Source organism: Triticum dicoccoides, chromosome 3B (assembly GCF_002162155.2).
Source record: "Triticum dicoccoides isolate Atlit2015 ecotype Zavitan chromosome 3B, WEW_v2.0, whole genome shotgun sequence".
NCBI classification, from domain to species: Eukaryota; Viridiplantae; Streptophyta; class Magnoliopsida; order Poales; family Poaceae; genus Triticum; species Triticum dicoccoides.
Genome location: NC_041385.1, coordinates 232870666 through 232883843, shown reverse-complemented (window position 1 = coordinate 232883843; position 13178 = coordinate 232870666). Strand labels below are relative to the sequence as shown.

At 43.5% G+C, this 13178-nt stretch overlaps 1 protein-coding gene and 1 long non-coding RNA gene across 2 annotated transcripts; one reads left to right on the top strand and one right to left on the bottom strand.

The window, feature by feature from the left end:
• The first annotated feature begins 491 nt into the window (after positions 1 to 491).
• Positions 492 to 6914, top strand: LOC119275677 (histone-lysine N-methyltransferase SETD1B-like). Its single transcript, XM_037556569.1, has 2 exons — positions 492 to 1362; positions 6576 to 6914. The coding sequence occupies exons 1-2, from the start codon at positions 603 to 605 to the stop codon at positions 6659 to 6661; spliced, it is 846 nt and encodes a 281-aa protein (XP_037412466.1). The 5' UTR covers positions 492 to 602; the 3' UTR covers positions 6662 to 6914.
• Positions 6915 to 9391: 2477 nt separating this feature from the next.
• LOC119281186 lies at positions 9392 to 12530 on the bottom strand. The gene is made up of 7 exons (XR_005138294.1): positions 12218 to 12530; positions 11474 to 11597; positions 11311 to 11358; positions 10887 to 11009; positions 10489 to 10564; positions 10026 to 10380; positions 9392 to 9946 (listed from the first exon to the last, which is right to left on the bottom strand). It is a non-coding gene; the product is annotated as an uncharacterized LOC119281186 (long non-coding RNA).
• Between the last annotated feature and the right edge of the window lie 648 nt (positions 12531 to 13178).

Sequence of the window (13178 nt, the reverse complement as noted above, 5' to 3'; positions counted from 1 at the left end):
CAAAATGCTTTTGTTTTGTAGCATCGGTTTTGGTTTTTTGCCACGACTTCCACGAATGCCCCATTCCCTTATGCAACTTGGTAAGAACTCAAAACATTGGTCAATTCTAGGCACCAAATTTTTTTAGAATTTTTAGATATTCTTTTCAATTAATCCAAATTTTACTGTTCATGCTGAGATCATATGAGCTCAAACTGAGATGGGTACCTTCTATCACCTTTGTCATGAATGCAAAAGGCTGAAATACCAACTTATACATCGTTTGAAGTCTGCCAAAGTGAGGAGCGCCATACTTGGGTCGGCCCAGTCAGGACGCTCTTTGCGGTTACCGCTTCATCTTGAGTTCTTGACACAGAGCGTCCAAAAGACCTTCCGGGGAGGAAGGATGGTGACGGCCGCGCGCTAACGAATTGGCGCGCACGGTCGCGCTGGAGTTGCGTCCACATATAAAAACCTATCCATCACCCGATCGACGTCGCAGCCAGCGAGCACATTGCTAGCATATCCTCCTTCCACACCTAACGAAACAAGAGAGCAAGCAAACAAACGCGTTTACCTGTCAGGGTCTTGCTCGCCAAGTCCTCCCCCTCGCCTGGATCGAAATGGCGTCCCCGTCCAAGTCGGCAAGGACAACGACGTTCCCTCTTCCCAGGCTCCGGGATCTCATCGAGCACGATGAAGAAGATGATTTCGTCGAGGAGGAGGAGGAGGACGACGATGAGGACGAGGACTGGGACATCAGGAAGCGCATGTCCCTCCTCACCGTCGAAGGCTCCGACGGCGGTGACGCCGACGATGAGGAAGACGGGTCGGCAGACGTCGATGAGGAGGATGAGGACGAGGTGAGGTCGGATGGCCTCAACGGTGAGTACGAGAGCCAGCAGTGGCACCCGTACGATAGCCCAAGAAATCTGAAGCCTCCCTCCTCGGCCTCGCTACCGGGCACGCCGGAGCGCGGAGCGCCGTCGCAGTCGCCGTGGCGCTACTCCAAGGACTACGCCAGCGAGACAGAGGCGGGGTGGTGGCCTGGCGCCCCCCACGACAGGCGCCGGCAGCACTACCGGCGTCAGCGGATGATGCGGGAGGTGTGGCTCGATCGCGCGTGGCAGATGAGGAAGCAGCGGCAGCAGCTGGGCGAGCGCGGCGATGAGGTGACGGTGGTGGTCGGGAATGGCGGCGAGTCCCCTGCGCGGGGCGGCGTGGCCATAGACATGGAGGAGGCGCGTGCTTGTAAGGACCTCGGCTTCGACCTGCCGTGCGACTGGACGGTGGAGATCCCCTCCTACGCGGTCCCCAACGTCGACACTGCCAGCAGCGGCGGCAACTCTCCGGCCTCCGGCAGCTGGCGCATCTCCAGCCCCGGTTAGTCCCCTCATCATCGTAAATCATTAACCACAACCACTACCACCAGCTTGCTAATTAATTTTCCATAGAATTGTTACTTGTACAAACAAACAAAAAATTACTGGCCAGCATGGAAGCAAAATAGCCGCATCCCAATTCCGATCGATATCTAACCTACGTGCTCACTCCTTGACAATAATGGGGACGCTACAAGCATTTCATCCGTTTGCCGGAGATCGATCGGCTCGGTTTACCGGTCAGTTCCCTCGGCTAGTTCGTCGCACGTCCATTTCACGTCAACTCTAGCCGGGGCTTCCGGGGCACGGCGTTTTGGCTTCCCAAACGCTAAATTAAAATTCTGATTTTCTTTTGTACTTGCGTTCATGTTAGTGCCTAATAAATCGGGTTTGACAATTTTCTCCCCAAACAGAACAGTCCTTTGCCCAAAAAAAGTTCAGTGATCTAAAAAGGCCAAATATTTGACACTCAACTTATTGTTTTACATAGGGCAAAATGGTTGGGCTTTCATCCAAACATTTGCATATAACATTTGGACATGTGCATGTCTATATTTCTTTTTACATTTGCAAAGAAAAAAACGACACACAGGAACAAATGCTCCCGTGGAGCTGAATTGGACATACGGGGCTTTCACCTCGCATAAACCGCATGTCGCCTCTCATATGCATAACATATAAGTGTGTGGTATTGAATAGAAACCGATTATTGTCGAAAAAATATATGTGAAATCATCTTTTGCCGCCGGTTTGCCTACTTTTACTTTTAGCTAGCCGGTTTGCCTCACTTATCGGGCACTGTATAGCAGTGCGGCTCTGCCATGGTGCATGATTTATAAGTTATTGATCAAAATTAGACTTTAGCTATGTTTTATGAGTAGAACATCGACCAACGCAAACAGATATGTCTATCGGCTAGATACATGTGTTTCAGCGTCAATTAGTATAGGACAAAGGGAGTGTAAAGAAAAACAAGGCTATGAACACGACAAAAAAAGTAAAATGACACCGCTGAAGCCCTCATTCACTGAGCACTCGCTGATCTAGGTAACGTGGAAGGTAAGGGCAACTCCAACATGGTTTACCAAAACAATCTCAAATGTCTTTTCTCCGTGGTCCGGACACTTTTGATCATTCAACGCCCCTTTTTAAAGTATTTTCCACATCTGTCCGGAGACGTCCAGACGTTCGAAATCCCACGAACTATCTTTAAACTTGTGCAAGGTTTGAGAAGTCCGGACATGCTGTAGACAAGCCAACTCAATCTTGAACCCCATCACAAACCCTTTTTTTTTTTTTGCCCTTCTTCCTTCGACCTCCTCGCTTTATTGGACAAGAGGCGAATATTTAATGAATATGGTTGGATATCCGCCTCTCTTACTGTTATTCACGAACATATCCATACTTGTCCGTGGATATTTAACGTTGTCCAATTGACGAGCGGCTTTGAAGTTGCCCCGAAGCGGAGCCTAGCCCTCAACTAGCCCCCCCTTAAATAGAAACTAGTATATCACGCGTTCATTCACGGATGAGGATTTGTGGCAGCAAGTACGGGGCATGCATGTCCCGGCTGCCCGCTTTTTTATTTTCGCTTTTTATTTTCAAAGTTTTATATCTTTCAAACACAAAATTCAAATTAAATTCTGTTTTCATATTCGTATTTCACGTGACCAGCGCTTTCAATAATGTCCATTTTGAATATATTTTGACAAAATTTAAAAAATATGTTAAGTTTCAGCATTGAAACTTAGTATGAGCTGTCGATACAAATAAATTATTTTGTGTCTATAATCGACAGAAAAAATTGCTTGAAATTATATATCTGAAACTGGTTGAAATTTGCCAGTTTTAGATGCAAAAAACCGTAAGTACCATCGTTAATCTTTTTGAAGTTTTCTTTTTGACGGTGCCCTCGTGCCGAATTGAACTACTGCGCTAATCCGCTTGAAACGAATGGGCGGCAAGACTTGACAGGTGAGTGCCCCCGTGCTGCTTGCGTGCGCATTTCCGGTTCATTCACAAGTCTTTTCGAACGAAAGCACCTACACACGTAGGCGTGCACACAATTTATTTCAGTGACGCGACCGTTCCTCCCTCACCTTCGTTGATTCGTGGCGATGAACGGAGGTGCATGCATGCCGTTTGCTCTGAGTTTCCGATGGGCGATGGATGGCGACGGACGCATGTGTATGTGCGTCGTGCACTGCCCTGGATGAGCAGCTGCTTTGTGCTCGCTAGTGTTCGTTCGCCACGTTTGCTAGCTGGTTCCCTCGACTTGCTGCCAATGATCATTCCACGCACATTCATTGGTAACAAGGACACTTGTAGGACGACACGACGCTATATGCTACCGCTAGTTTGTCGGCATCTTGTATGCCACCAACTTCAAAGAACGTGCAAAGCACTCGCTAATGGTCTGACACATACATGTCCTATAATATGATAAATAGAGTGATTTCGTTTAGAATACGCACAAGCATATGTATCATATATTAGAAGAAGAAACGATAAAGAAACCTTTTTTTAGATGAAAAGATAAAGAAACCTATTCATAATTTTACAATCCAGGCCGAGGCCCAACATATCAACTACTCGCTACATCCCCGCCAATGCTCGGACCCCAACCACACTGCGCGGCGTAGCTCGTCCATAGCTAGGCAACAAGGCTATGACTTACCCTATTTTATGATCGGCTAACTAAACTAAACACAAGTTCCTTTCCTCACTCCTCATAGATTTGATCTCGCTCACCAGGGTCATATGTTCGATCAATCCATGTGTCGTCCTTGATCATAGAAACCGCCTCAGAGCAATCTATCTCCACTATGATGGGTAGTTGGGCTCTTTGCAGTGCAAGATGAAACCCCTCTCTACACCTGGATCATATGGCGTCCTAAGCGCGAATTATAGGCAGTTTCGCTCCCTGGTGCACATCCCTCCCACACTACGTGGCAAATGAGCCGGCCAATGTAGGGTCTTTTTCCAGTGTTTTTTGCGCGTTTTTTCTTGTGGTTTTTTGGCATGGTTTTTTACTTAATTTTTTTATTGCCCCCTTTTCTTTTCATTATATTTCCATCTTTCTTTTTCAACGCGTGAAAATTTTCAAATTCATTTTTAAAAAAATTTGTGAAATTTTCTCAAATTCATGAACCTTTTCAAATATTCATGAACTTTCTTCAAGTTATGAACTTTTTTTGCTTTTGCAAACTTTTTCAATTTACGGACTTTTTCAAGTCGTCAACTTCCTAAACTTCAGAACGTTTTCAAATTCATGAATTTTTTCAAATTTTCATGAACTTTTCTCAAGTAATGAAACATTTGAAGTCAGGAAATTTTCTAAAATTCTTGAACTTTTTCCAAACTTGCGAACTTTTTTAAGCTCATGAAAATTTTAAATTTTCCATGATTTGATAAAATTGCTAACATTTTGCAAATTAAAGATTTATTTTCCATTTTCATGACCAATTTTGAAATCCATGAACCTTTTTTAAATTCTCGAAGACATTTGAAATCTATGAACATTTTAAAAATTCATGAATTTTTTTCAAATTCATGAATATTCTTCTCATATTCATGAACTTTTTCTGTAATTTGTGATATTTTTGGAAATCTATGAGGGTTTTTTTCAAATCCATGCACTTTCCTAAAATTCATGAACATCTTTTCAAATATGTGATTTTTTTCAAATTCATGATCTTTTTTTCATTTTTCATGAACTTTTTTCTAAACTCGTGAACAATTTCTAATATTCATGAAGTTTTTCAAAGTCATGATTTTATTCAATGCACCGACTTTTTCTGAAATCGCTACAGTATATTCCCGACGACACAGTCCCTCGCCATCGCTACAGTGCTTAGCAAATGGGGCGGCCTAGTAATCAAGATGGCAACGAGGATGAAACCCGCCGGATTTTGCTTGCCCAAACCCATCCCCATGAGAAAATCGCAAGCCCGTCCCCGTCACCGTTATCGTGCATGCGGCTAGTTTTTTGCCCGTCCCCTAAACCCGTCGGGTTTTCTAAACCCATGGCGAAGCCGTCCCCACGAGCAGTCAAAGGAAACAACAACATTTGAAAGAAAAACCGGAGCATATTACGGCAGCAACATACTTAAGCAACAAACACATCTATTTCAACAGCAAAAATCAGCATATTACTCCAAGGCCTCGACGTTGGGGGGTCGGCCACTCGAGTGCTGCTGCTTTGGGCCGCTTGAGTCAAGATGGATCAGTGCATGCTAAAAAAAATATTTTCACGGGTATTGTCGAGTTTCGGGTTCGTGTAGTAGTGAAATTGGTTTAAACCCGCGAAATATGCCGGGTTTTATAATGTATCCACTAGTAGCCCCACGGGGATAGAAAGTCGCCCATCCTCCGCCCCCTAATAGGATAGAAGCCCGCGGGGATGCGGATTTCAGGGCCCCGTTGCCATCTTGAGTTAGGATGCTATGTGTGTCAGGAGAAAAACTGGTGCTACGGGCGCCGATTAAGAGCTCTCCTCTCTACACCCTTCCAGCTCCGCTCCTAGGGGACTATCACATGTGCGAAGCTCTTTTTTTGAGAAAATGTGCGGAACTCTCTGCAGGCCGTAAACCGAATGGAGGCCATATGATCGCGTAGGGCCATATCGCGGCTTGCTTGGCTAGTTTACACTACATAGCTCCCATCACACATAAGTTTCAGCCAACCCTCCCTTGATGGTGCAGCATCCGGTCTAGACGATCCTAGCATTAGTGTGTGGCTCTAGCACCATCTTCCCTTTCTCCAGATTCCCTTGGCGAGAATCTTTGATACAAAACAATGATGTGACACATACACATCTTTTCCGACATGGTCTCCAGCACGAAGATTAGCCAATAGGCCGGTGTTGGGAACACTGCCATTTATAAAACTATAATAATTATTGGTGCCAAACACCTCATAGTTTTTAAACTATCATTTGTAGAAAAACCATATTAATAGATGTTGATGTGTTGCAGAGTTTTCTTGCTTTCTCTTCTCTTGTACTTCCTCCGTTCCTAAATATATGTCTTTTTAGAGATTTTAATGTATACTACATATAAATGTATATAGATGTATTGTAGAGTGTGGATTCACTCATTTTGCTCCATATGTAGTCCGGATGAAATCTCTAGAAAGACTTATATTTAGAAACGAAGGGAGTACTGTCTGAGACTAACTGATAAATGCATGCATGCTCCATATATTTTGGAACAGGAGACGACCCCAAGGACGTGAAGGCGAGGCTCAAGGTGTGGGCGCAGGCAGTTGCACTATCATCTGCCTCTCGGCTCGGCTCTTGATCCAGGGTGCATTATGATTTATGATCAGTTCCAAAACCAACATCATCGTGTGCAAATTACCACATTTTTTCTTCCTTTCCTCCAAATAACTTTGTACAGAATTTATTTTGACGTCGCGTGTACGTGTCCCATTATTGCACGCACTTTTTCAGAAAAAGAGCTCTGTGTTACTAATACTAGCACTTGGGCTGAAAAGAAAAACATGCATACATATATGGTTGTCATTGTTGAAGTGTATATGTGGATTGCCTAACTCTTTTTGTTAGTTTGAATTTTTGGTTGTGTTAGCTAATGTATGAAGCTTAACATGGTATCAAAGACAAGGTCTTGAGTTCAAGTCCTGACTTTTGCAATCTAGCCAAAAATTGTTTTTTTTTTGCGGGTGTTAGCCAAAAAATTGTTGCCGTCCTTCTTTGTCCACGTATAGGCCTCCACATGTTGACTACTCCCCGGCCCCACCCCGGCGTCACATGTGAGAGGGGGCGTTGAAGTGAATATGTGAATTGCCTAACACTTTTCATTAATTCGAACTTTTGGTTGCGTTGGCACAATCATAATTTTATGGGTCCTGGCTTCCCTTTTTTGACCGTTCACACGTGTCACCTAGTCGTCGTGGATAGTTAAATTTATCTCGATCGGCTGGCAAGCTACGGGCCACCAGCGATACAAATGTGCATGTGCTAGGCATGAGTACGAGTTCTGAAGGTGTCATTGAGGTTCTCTACTTGTGGTATGAGAGGCAGAAAGAGAGACGAAGAAAGGGGAAAAGATTCGTACAGAATCTTTCCAAAAGGATTACAGTCATGCAACACCTATTTTATGTTGTCCACTAGTATGTATATTGAGTTAAATATGTTGAAGGTTTTAATTCTACTTGATTAATGTCAGGCTAGTCTCAACCCTTTACAAAGACACATTTAATATCAGCTCGACTAAGCGCATACCAATGTAACGGGTCGGATATAAACATTATTGAATCTTACTTTAAGCGCTATGGCACCGACCATTCTTCCCCAACCAGTCCGCCCTGTCTCTCCCAAGCCTGGCCATCCCCAATCCTGTCTCTCCTGCCATCCGTCTCCTCCAATATTTGCTCAAAATTTAAATCTTCAATATCACTAGGCTCCATAATTTTCGAGGCCTCACAATCATTTGGGATTGCTGATTTTGAATTAGGTATCTCGCTTTTGACTGGGTCTTCACCTAGGACGGGTTGAGGGATTTGCCACTTGTTGTGCCCTCTTGGTAAGTGACTAGTGATTGGGGCGCCATCTGGTGGCGCCTCTTGAGACGGGATTGTGCGCACAAATCATGCTCTCGTATTTGTTAACGTGTTTGTATGACAATAGGCTTAGTTTAGCGAGAGCGGCAATTACATGTTAGTGGTTAGAAATGGAAGGCACGATAATATAACTACAATAGAAAAAGTGTCCTTTCATAAAGTAGAGCAAGCCTAAACTATACAATTGAACCTCACATAAGTATATTTCGTGTGAATGTAGAGATCACACCAGACTACTTGATGTAGCAAATGACATCCAAATTTCTCTGCAATCTCATTCCAGTCAAGCAACACAGGCTTGGACCTTTTAACAATCTTGCTCTCATGCCACTGGACCCCACCCACCCACACACCATCCCCAGGCGCACCTCTTGACGCGGTCATATGCGCACTTGTATTGTTTGAGTGCCTTGGCACATCTTGTGCGTTCATTTTACGCACTTAAATTAAAAATCTCTAAAGAACACAAGCCATCACTCACAACTTTTTCATAGTAACAGACGAGCTCACCCTTATGGTTCGGTTTAATCTTTAATCACCTCAAAATATAACCAATGGGAAAGAGAGCTCAAATGATTTAAAATAGTTTGGTTGCACATCACTTCGTTAATAAATTTACCTATGAAATATAATGAGACAATTGTAAAATATGAAAAACAAATTACAGGAAGGAGCACACATGAAACCAGAACATGAAGCAGGAGGGTAGAAAACCATAAGGGTGGATTTTCAACATGATAAGTATCAAATATGTCTGTACTGAGCATCAAAGGCAAAAAACAAAAAAAAAAAACCTTGCCAGCTTGTATGCATTCCAGTGCACTCATCATAGCCATGTAGAACTGTTGGGACATATCTGGAAGGCAGAAAAGGACATCTAACGTCATCAACCAAATTTGCAGTTGTGAAGTCATACATTTTGTGAACAATTTGATCATCTTCATCAGTCATCACTTAATTACCTAACATTACGGATAGGATATACTAACAGTTTGAATGTTGACTATATCATATGAATCCAAGCCAGATTGTAGTCCATCAATCAGGCCTTGAACATAATCATAGAAGTATTCAGGGTCATCGCAAACAGAGAAAGCATGGACCTATCCTACCTGTAGATAATTATTATTTAAACTTCACCAGGGTATGACAATAGCCAAAGAAAGTTCATGCTTTTGCCATTAAGATACACAATTTTGATCCTAAAGCAAAGACGCGGTTCGACCACTGCAAAATTCAATATCATCAAGCCGTGAAGTGTCAGTGTCACAACTTTCAGGATCTAGGCCTGACACAAGCACGCATAACTACGTTCGTAGAAAAGGATATAGTGGGTGCTGATGAAATACCTGCCGCAGGCAACAACAATGTCGTCAAACTGAACATCACCAGATAACTGAATTTTCTGGTCAAGTTCTCTTACTGCTTCAATATATCCCCTGTAAAAGCAAGACACGATGTTTGTTACCAACATAGGAATGACATTTCTGAAGTGGATATCATTTGCATAAATTTATGAGAACTGTTTGAACTCCAAACCTTCTTTTTAGATACACACAATCTTATAAACTTAACCGTTCCATTTTAAACATTCTGGACATAATACACTACATTTTGTTTAGCCTATTGTTGCAGATTGAACACAACAAGTCACTATTCATAGTATCCTAAGCTCCAGTGATCCACCAAGTGAAGTTGTAACTCAGCTCCAGTCTGAAGATGTAGCTAATCCTAAATTCTTAATTTACATGGACATCTATTCTATTGATGTATTTCTACACATATATATTGTTAACTTTAGCAGTGAATTTCTTTTCTGCTGATATTTACCATATTGGAAAAATCAAGTGGAATAGGGCAGGAGGATGAAACCTGAAGCATCAAACAGTGATTACCAATATGAGAGATCAACTGCCGAGTTCGCCAGAAGCAGCGCCATGGTGTATGACCTGAATGGCCATTGCCTTGCACACATTAGAAGGGAACAGCTCCATCTAGTTGTTCTGCATGCAGGAGATGATCTCAAGTTAATCTGATGTTCGCAGTGGATTAAGTAATTTGATTAGGATGAACTGTTCTCACCGCGTCAAAGAAGGCGTCGACCAACGTGATGATGTTCATGATGACGACGGCACTGTTGTGCGTCCCTTCAGTCATCGCCGCGTAGGCGACGTCAGCCTATTGCTTCTTGCTGGAGTTGATGGGCCAGCTGATCATTTGCGCGTATTCCTTGGTGTTCATGATATTGCCGGAGGAACCGGCGGCACGGCGGAGCGCCCAGAGCGGCTCGTCTTGGAGCCCAGAGCGGCTCCATTGCCAGCTGTTTGTCCTGCTCATGGACGATGACGGGCGCCATCGGGCCATGCAAGTATGATGCAGCAGCGCCATGCCCGCCGACTTGATTAAGATAAACAGGCAAACTTTTTCCTAGCAACCACTTGAGAAGATGAAAGAAAAATCTAATGTCAAGAAATTGCAGCAAAGGCGCTTCAAACAGAATTCAAACGACAACAAACACATATAGGGTGAAACAGAAGAAATTCACCTTGCCTATTCCAGAACCAATCTTCCACGTCATAATAGCACCATCAGAACTTCCGGACAATAGATAGTGTGTCTCCCTGCTTCCGGACAAATTAACAAACCACCAGCCAACTGTTCAGTACTCATTACCGGATCAGATTAATCATTCTTTTGCTTGATGTATACTGGTGCTATGTATCTATAGCTAACCCCTCTCAAGTACGATCAATTATCCATTAAGACAATCGTCTCAGGATGATACTCTAATTTTGCCTCAAAATGTAGCTCAGCGCATGAACAACAGTACAAGACATGATTTTGTTTCAGCCTGATTATTTTAGCTACTCATTTCAGTTCAGATGCAACAGAAAGAGAATTAAGAGAGACAGAGAAAATAAGTGTAAAAAGGAGGTAGCAGACCTTGAATGCACCCTTCTTGGTTGGAAGCCACAGCGTGCAGTTCACCACCGCCTTATGACCCGGCAGTGTGGTCACGGGATTCAGGACTGACAGTGAAACATCTAGCTGTGCAGGGTTCTTAATCTGAAGTGACATAGCAAGAAATACTTCAGATTGACAGCATAAGGGAAACATAACTAATTCTTTGCTCCAACTCCCAGAAAAAACAGATAATGCAAACTATCTGTTGAAAGTGCATAGGAAAATGAACAAGCGCAAGATATACTTTCATTAAACCGACTACTTAATAAGAGCAAGACAATGGACAAGTGCATTGGTTGGGTATTGAATGGCAGCCTATGTCCTTCACCAGCAAGTGCATCCTCATAAGTCACATGCATAAGAATTCTCAGATGTAGCAGGGAAAATTTGTGTGGGTGCTCACTGCAAACAGAAGATTCTCAACTATCTTCTCACATCCGGTTATGCCAGCCTGTTGATATGAAAATGTGTTGTGAAAAGGACAAAACGTGATAGGCCTTCAAATAGGTAAATGGCGCTGATTCGGTCATGCAAACCAACGCACTTGCACGTTTATGGAAAATTACCCGTGAAACCATCTGTTGAGCCTTTTACATCACCCTCACACATGACACAGCAGGACTGAATTCAATCATCCACTCCTAGGGCGCCACCATCCAATAGGAACAAAGAGCAATGGAAGATGGATAGCTACATTGAACAACATTTATTAAAAAACGAAAAGCAGAGTTTCCTAAACATCATTGACGTACTCTGCTACAGTAGGTACAAACTAAAAAAAACAGTACACATATGAGAAGGAAACATGCTACACACTTGATAAATGATGGTAGTGAAGTAGTATGAGAGGGGCTAGTACAGAGTCTAAAAGGAGGCAAAAAAAAGAGAGAGAAGAATTATGGCTACTATGCGAATCTTTATTTTGTCAAAGCCTGAATCATATAGAAGCTTAACTATCTTATTCAGAAATTCATCACACACTGTAACTATCACTTTTAATAGTGGGAAAACGCTCAAGATTGCATAAAAACTTGTAAGCTTTGTATTGATTTCTCAATACACATTCACAGATTTCTCACCATCCAGTCAAAATTTATAAGATTTTACTATAATCAGTACAAATGGTTATACACCTGGAACACCATGAGAAAACAAATGCAAATCTAGACTTGCCTCCCCTTGAACACAGACCCAAATCACCAGGGTTTGACGTTTCACTTCCAAACAGTCCCAAATCGAGAGAAAGACTTAAATAAAGAGAGAGAGAGAGAGAGAGAGAGAGAGAGAGAGAGAGAGAGAGAGAGATGGACCTGTGGGTCTAGCAGAGGTGAAAAGGAGGCTGGCCTCGCCGTCGGAAGAAGCGCGGATGACCGCATGAACGTCGTCCTCCCACGGCTTCCTCGGGACGAGAGCTCGCGGCGCCGCCCGCCTTCTCGCTCTTGCCGACGGGGTTGTGCGGAGGAGTAGCGCCACACCTTGCTATGAGGAAGCCACCAAGAGGAGAAGATGACCTTCCTTCGATGGCCAGCGCCGGAGGAGCGATGGGGCGGCAGTGGCGGCGGCGGCGGCGCCAGCGGCGGCAACCCTAGCTCAGGAGTGGAAAGCCAAAACAAGAGTGGAGGCTGCCTGCGTGTGAGAGATTAAAAGGGGCCCAGTCCACTCGTTTTCTCCTTTTCTTTCTTTCTCTCGACGATGGCCTGGGCATCGCCAGCGATCAAGCGTAAAAAAAGTTGCAACAGTAAAAGTGCCGATGTGGCATAGCCCAGGGAACGCCCCTGATGCGCACGTTAATGTTTTGGATTGGTGTGTGTGCACGTGGGGAGGAGGGCTGATCTTTCCAGATCAAATTTGGGAGACCTCCTATCCTACGCCTTCTGCGCCAGTGCGCCAGCTGGCACCCACGTGCATTGTCAGTTGGGCCGACCCATTAAGCACGACTGCTCACTCCACAGGCAGGCTCGATCGCTCGCTCGCTCGGTCGGTGATTGACCACTTGACTGTTGACTTTTGGATATTTAAAAATATCCATGAGTTTGAAAAAAATTCAAGAATTTTTTTAAAAGTTTAGGAACTAAAAAAGGTTTCATGAATTCAAAAAAAAAATCCATGAACTCGACAAAAAGTTCACGAACACAAACATAATTCATGAATTCAATTTTTTTTATGAATTTGGAGATTTTTCACCTTTGGATAAGGTAATAAAATGAGTTAGATTTCTCTGATAAAAGGCTTAATCGGTTGTTTATTGTTGTTATTTGTCCAAATTGTTTC

What these genes read in the sequence shown, in the direction of transcription:
- LOC119275677 (XM_037556569.1), top strand. Translation starts at nt 603, where the DNA reads ATGGCGTCCCCGTCCAAGTCGGCAAGGACAACGACGTTCCCTCTTCCC. An exon ending in CTGGCGCATCTCCAGCCCCG is followed by an intron (nt 1,363 to 6,575) that starts GTTAGTCCCCTC and finishes ATTTTGGAACAG; the next exon opens with GAGACGACCCCAAGGACGTG.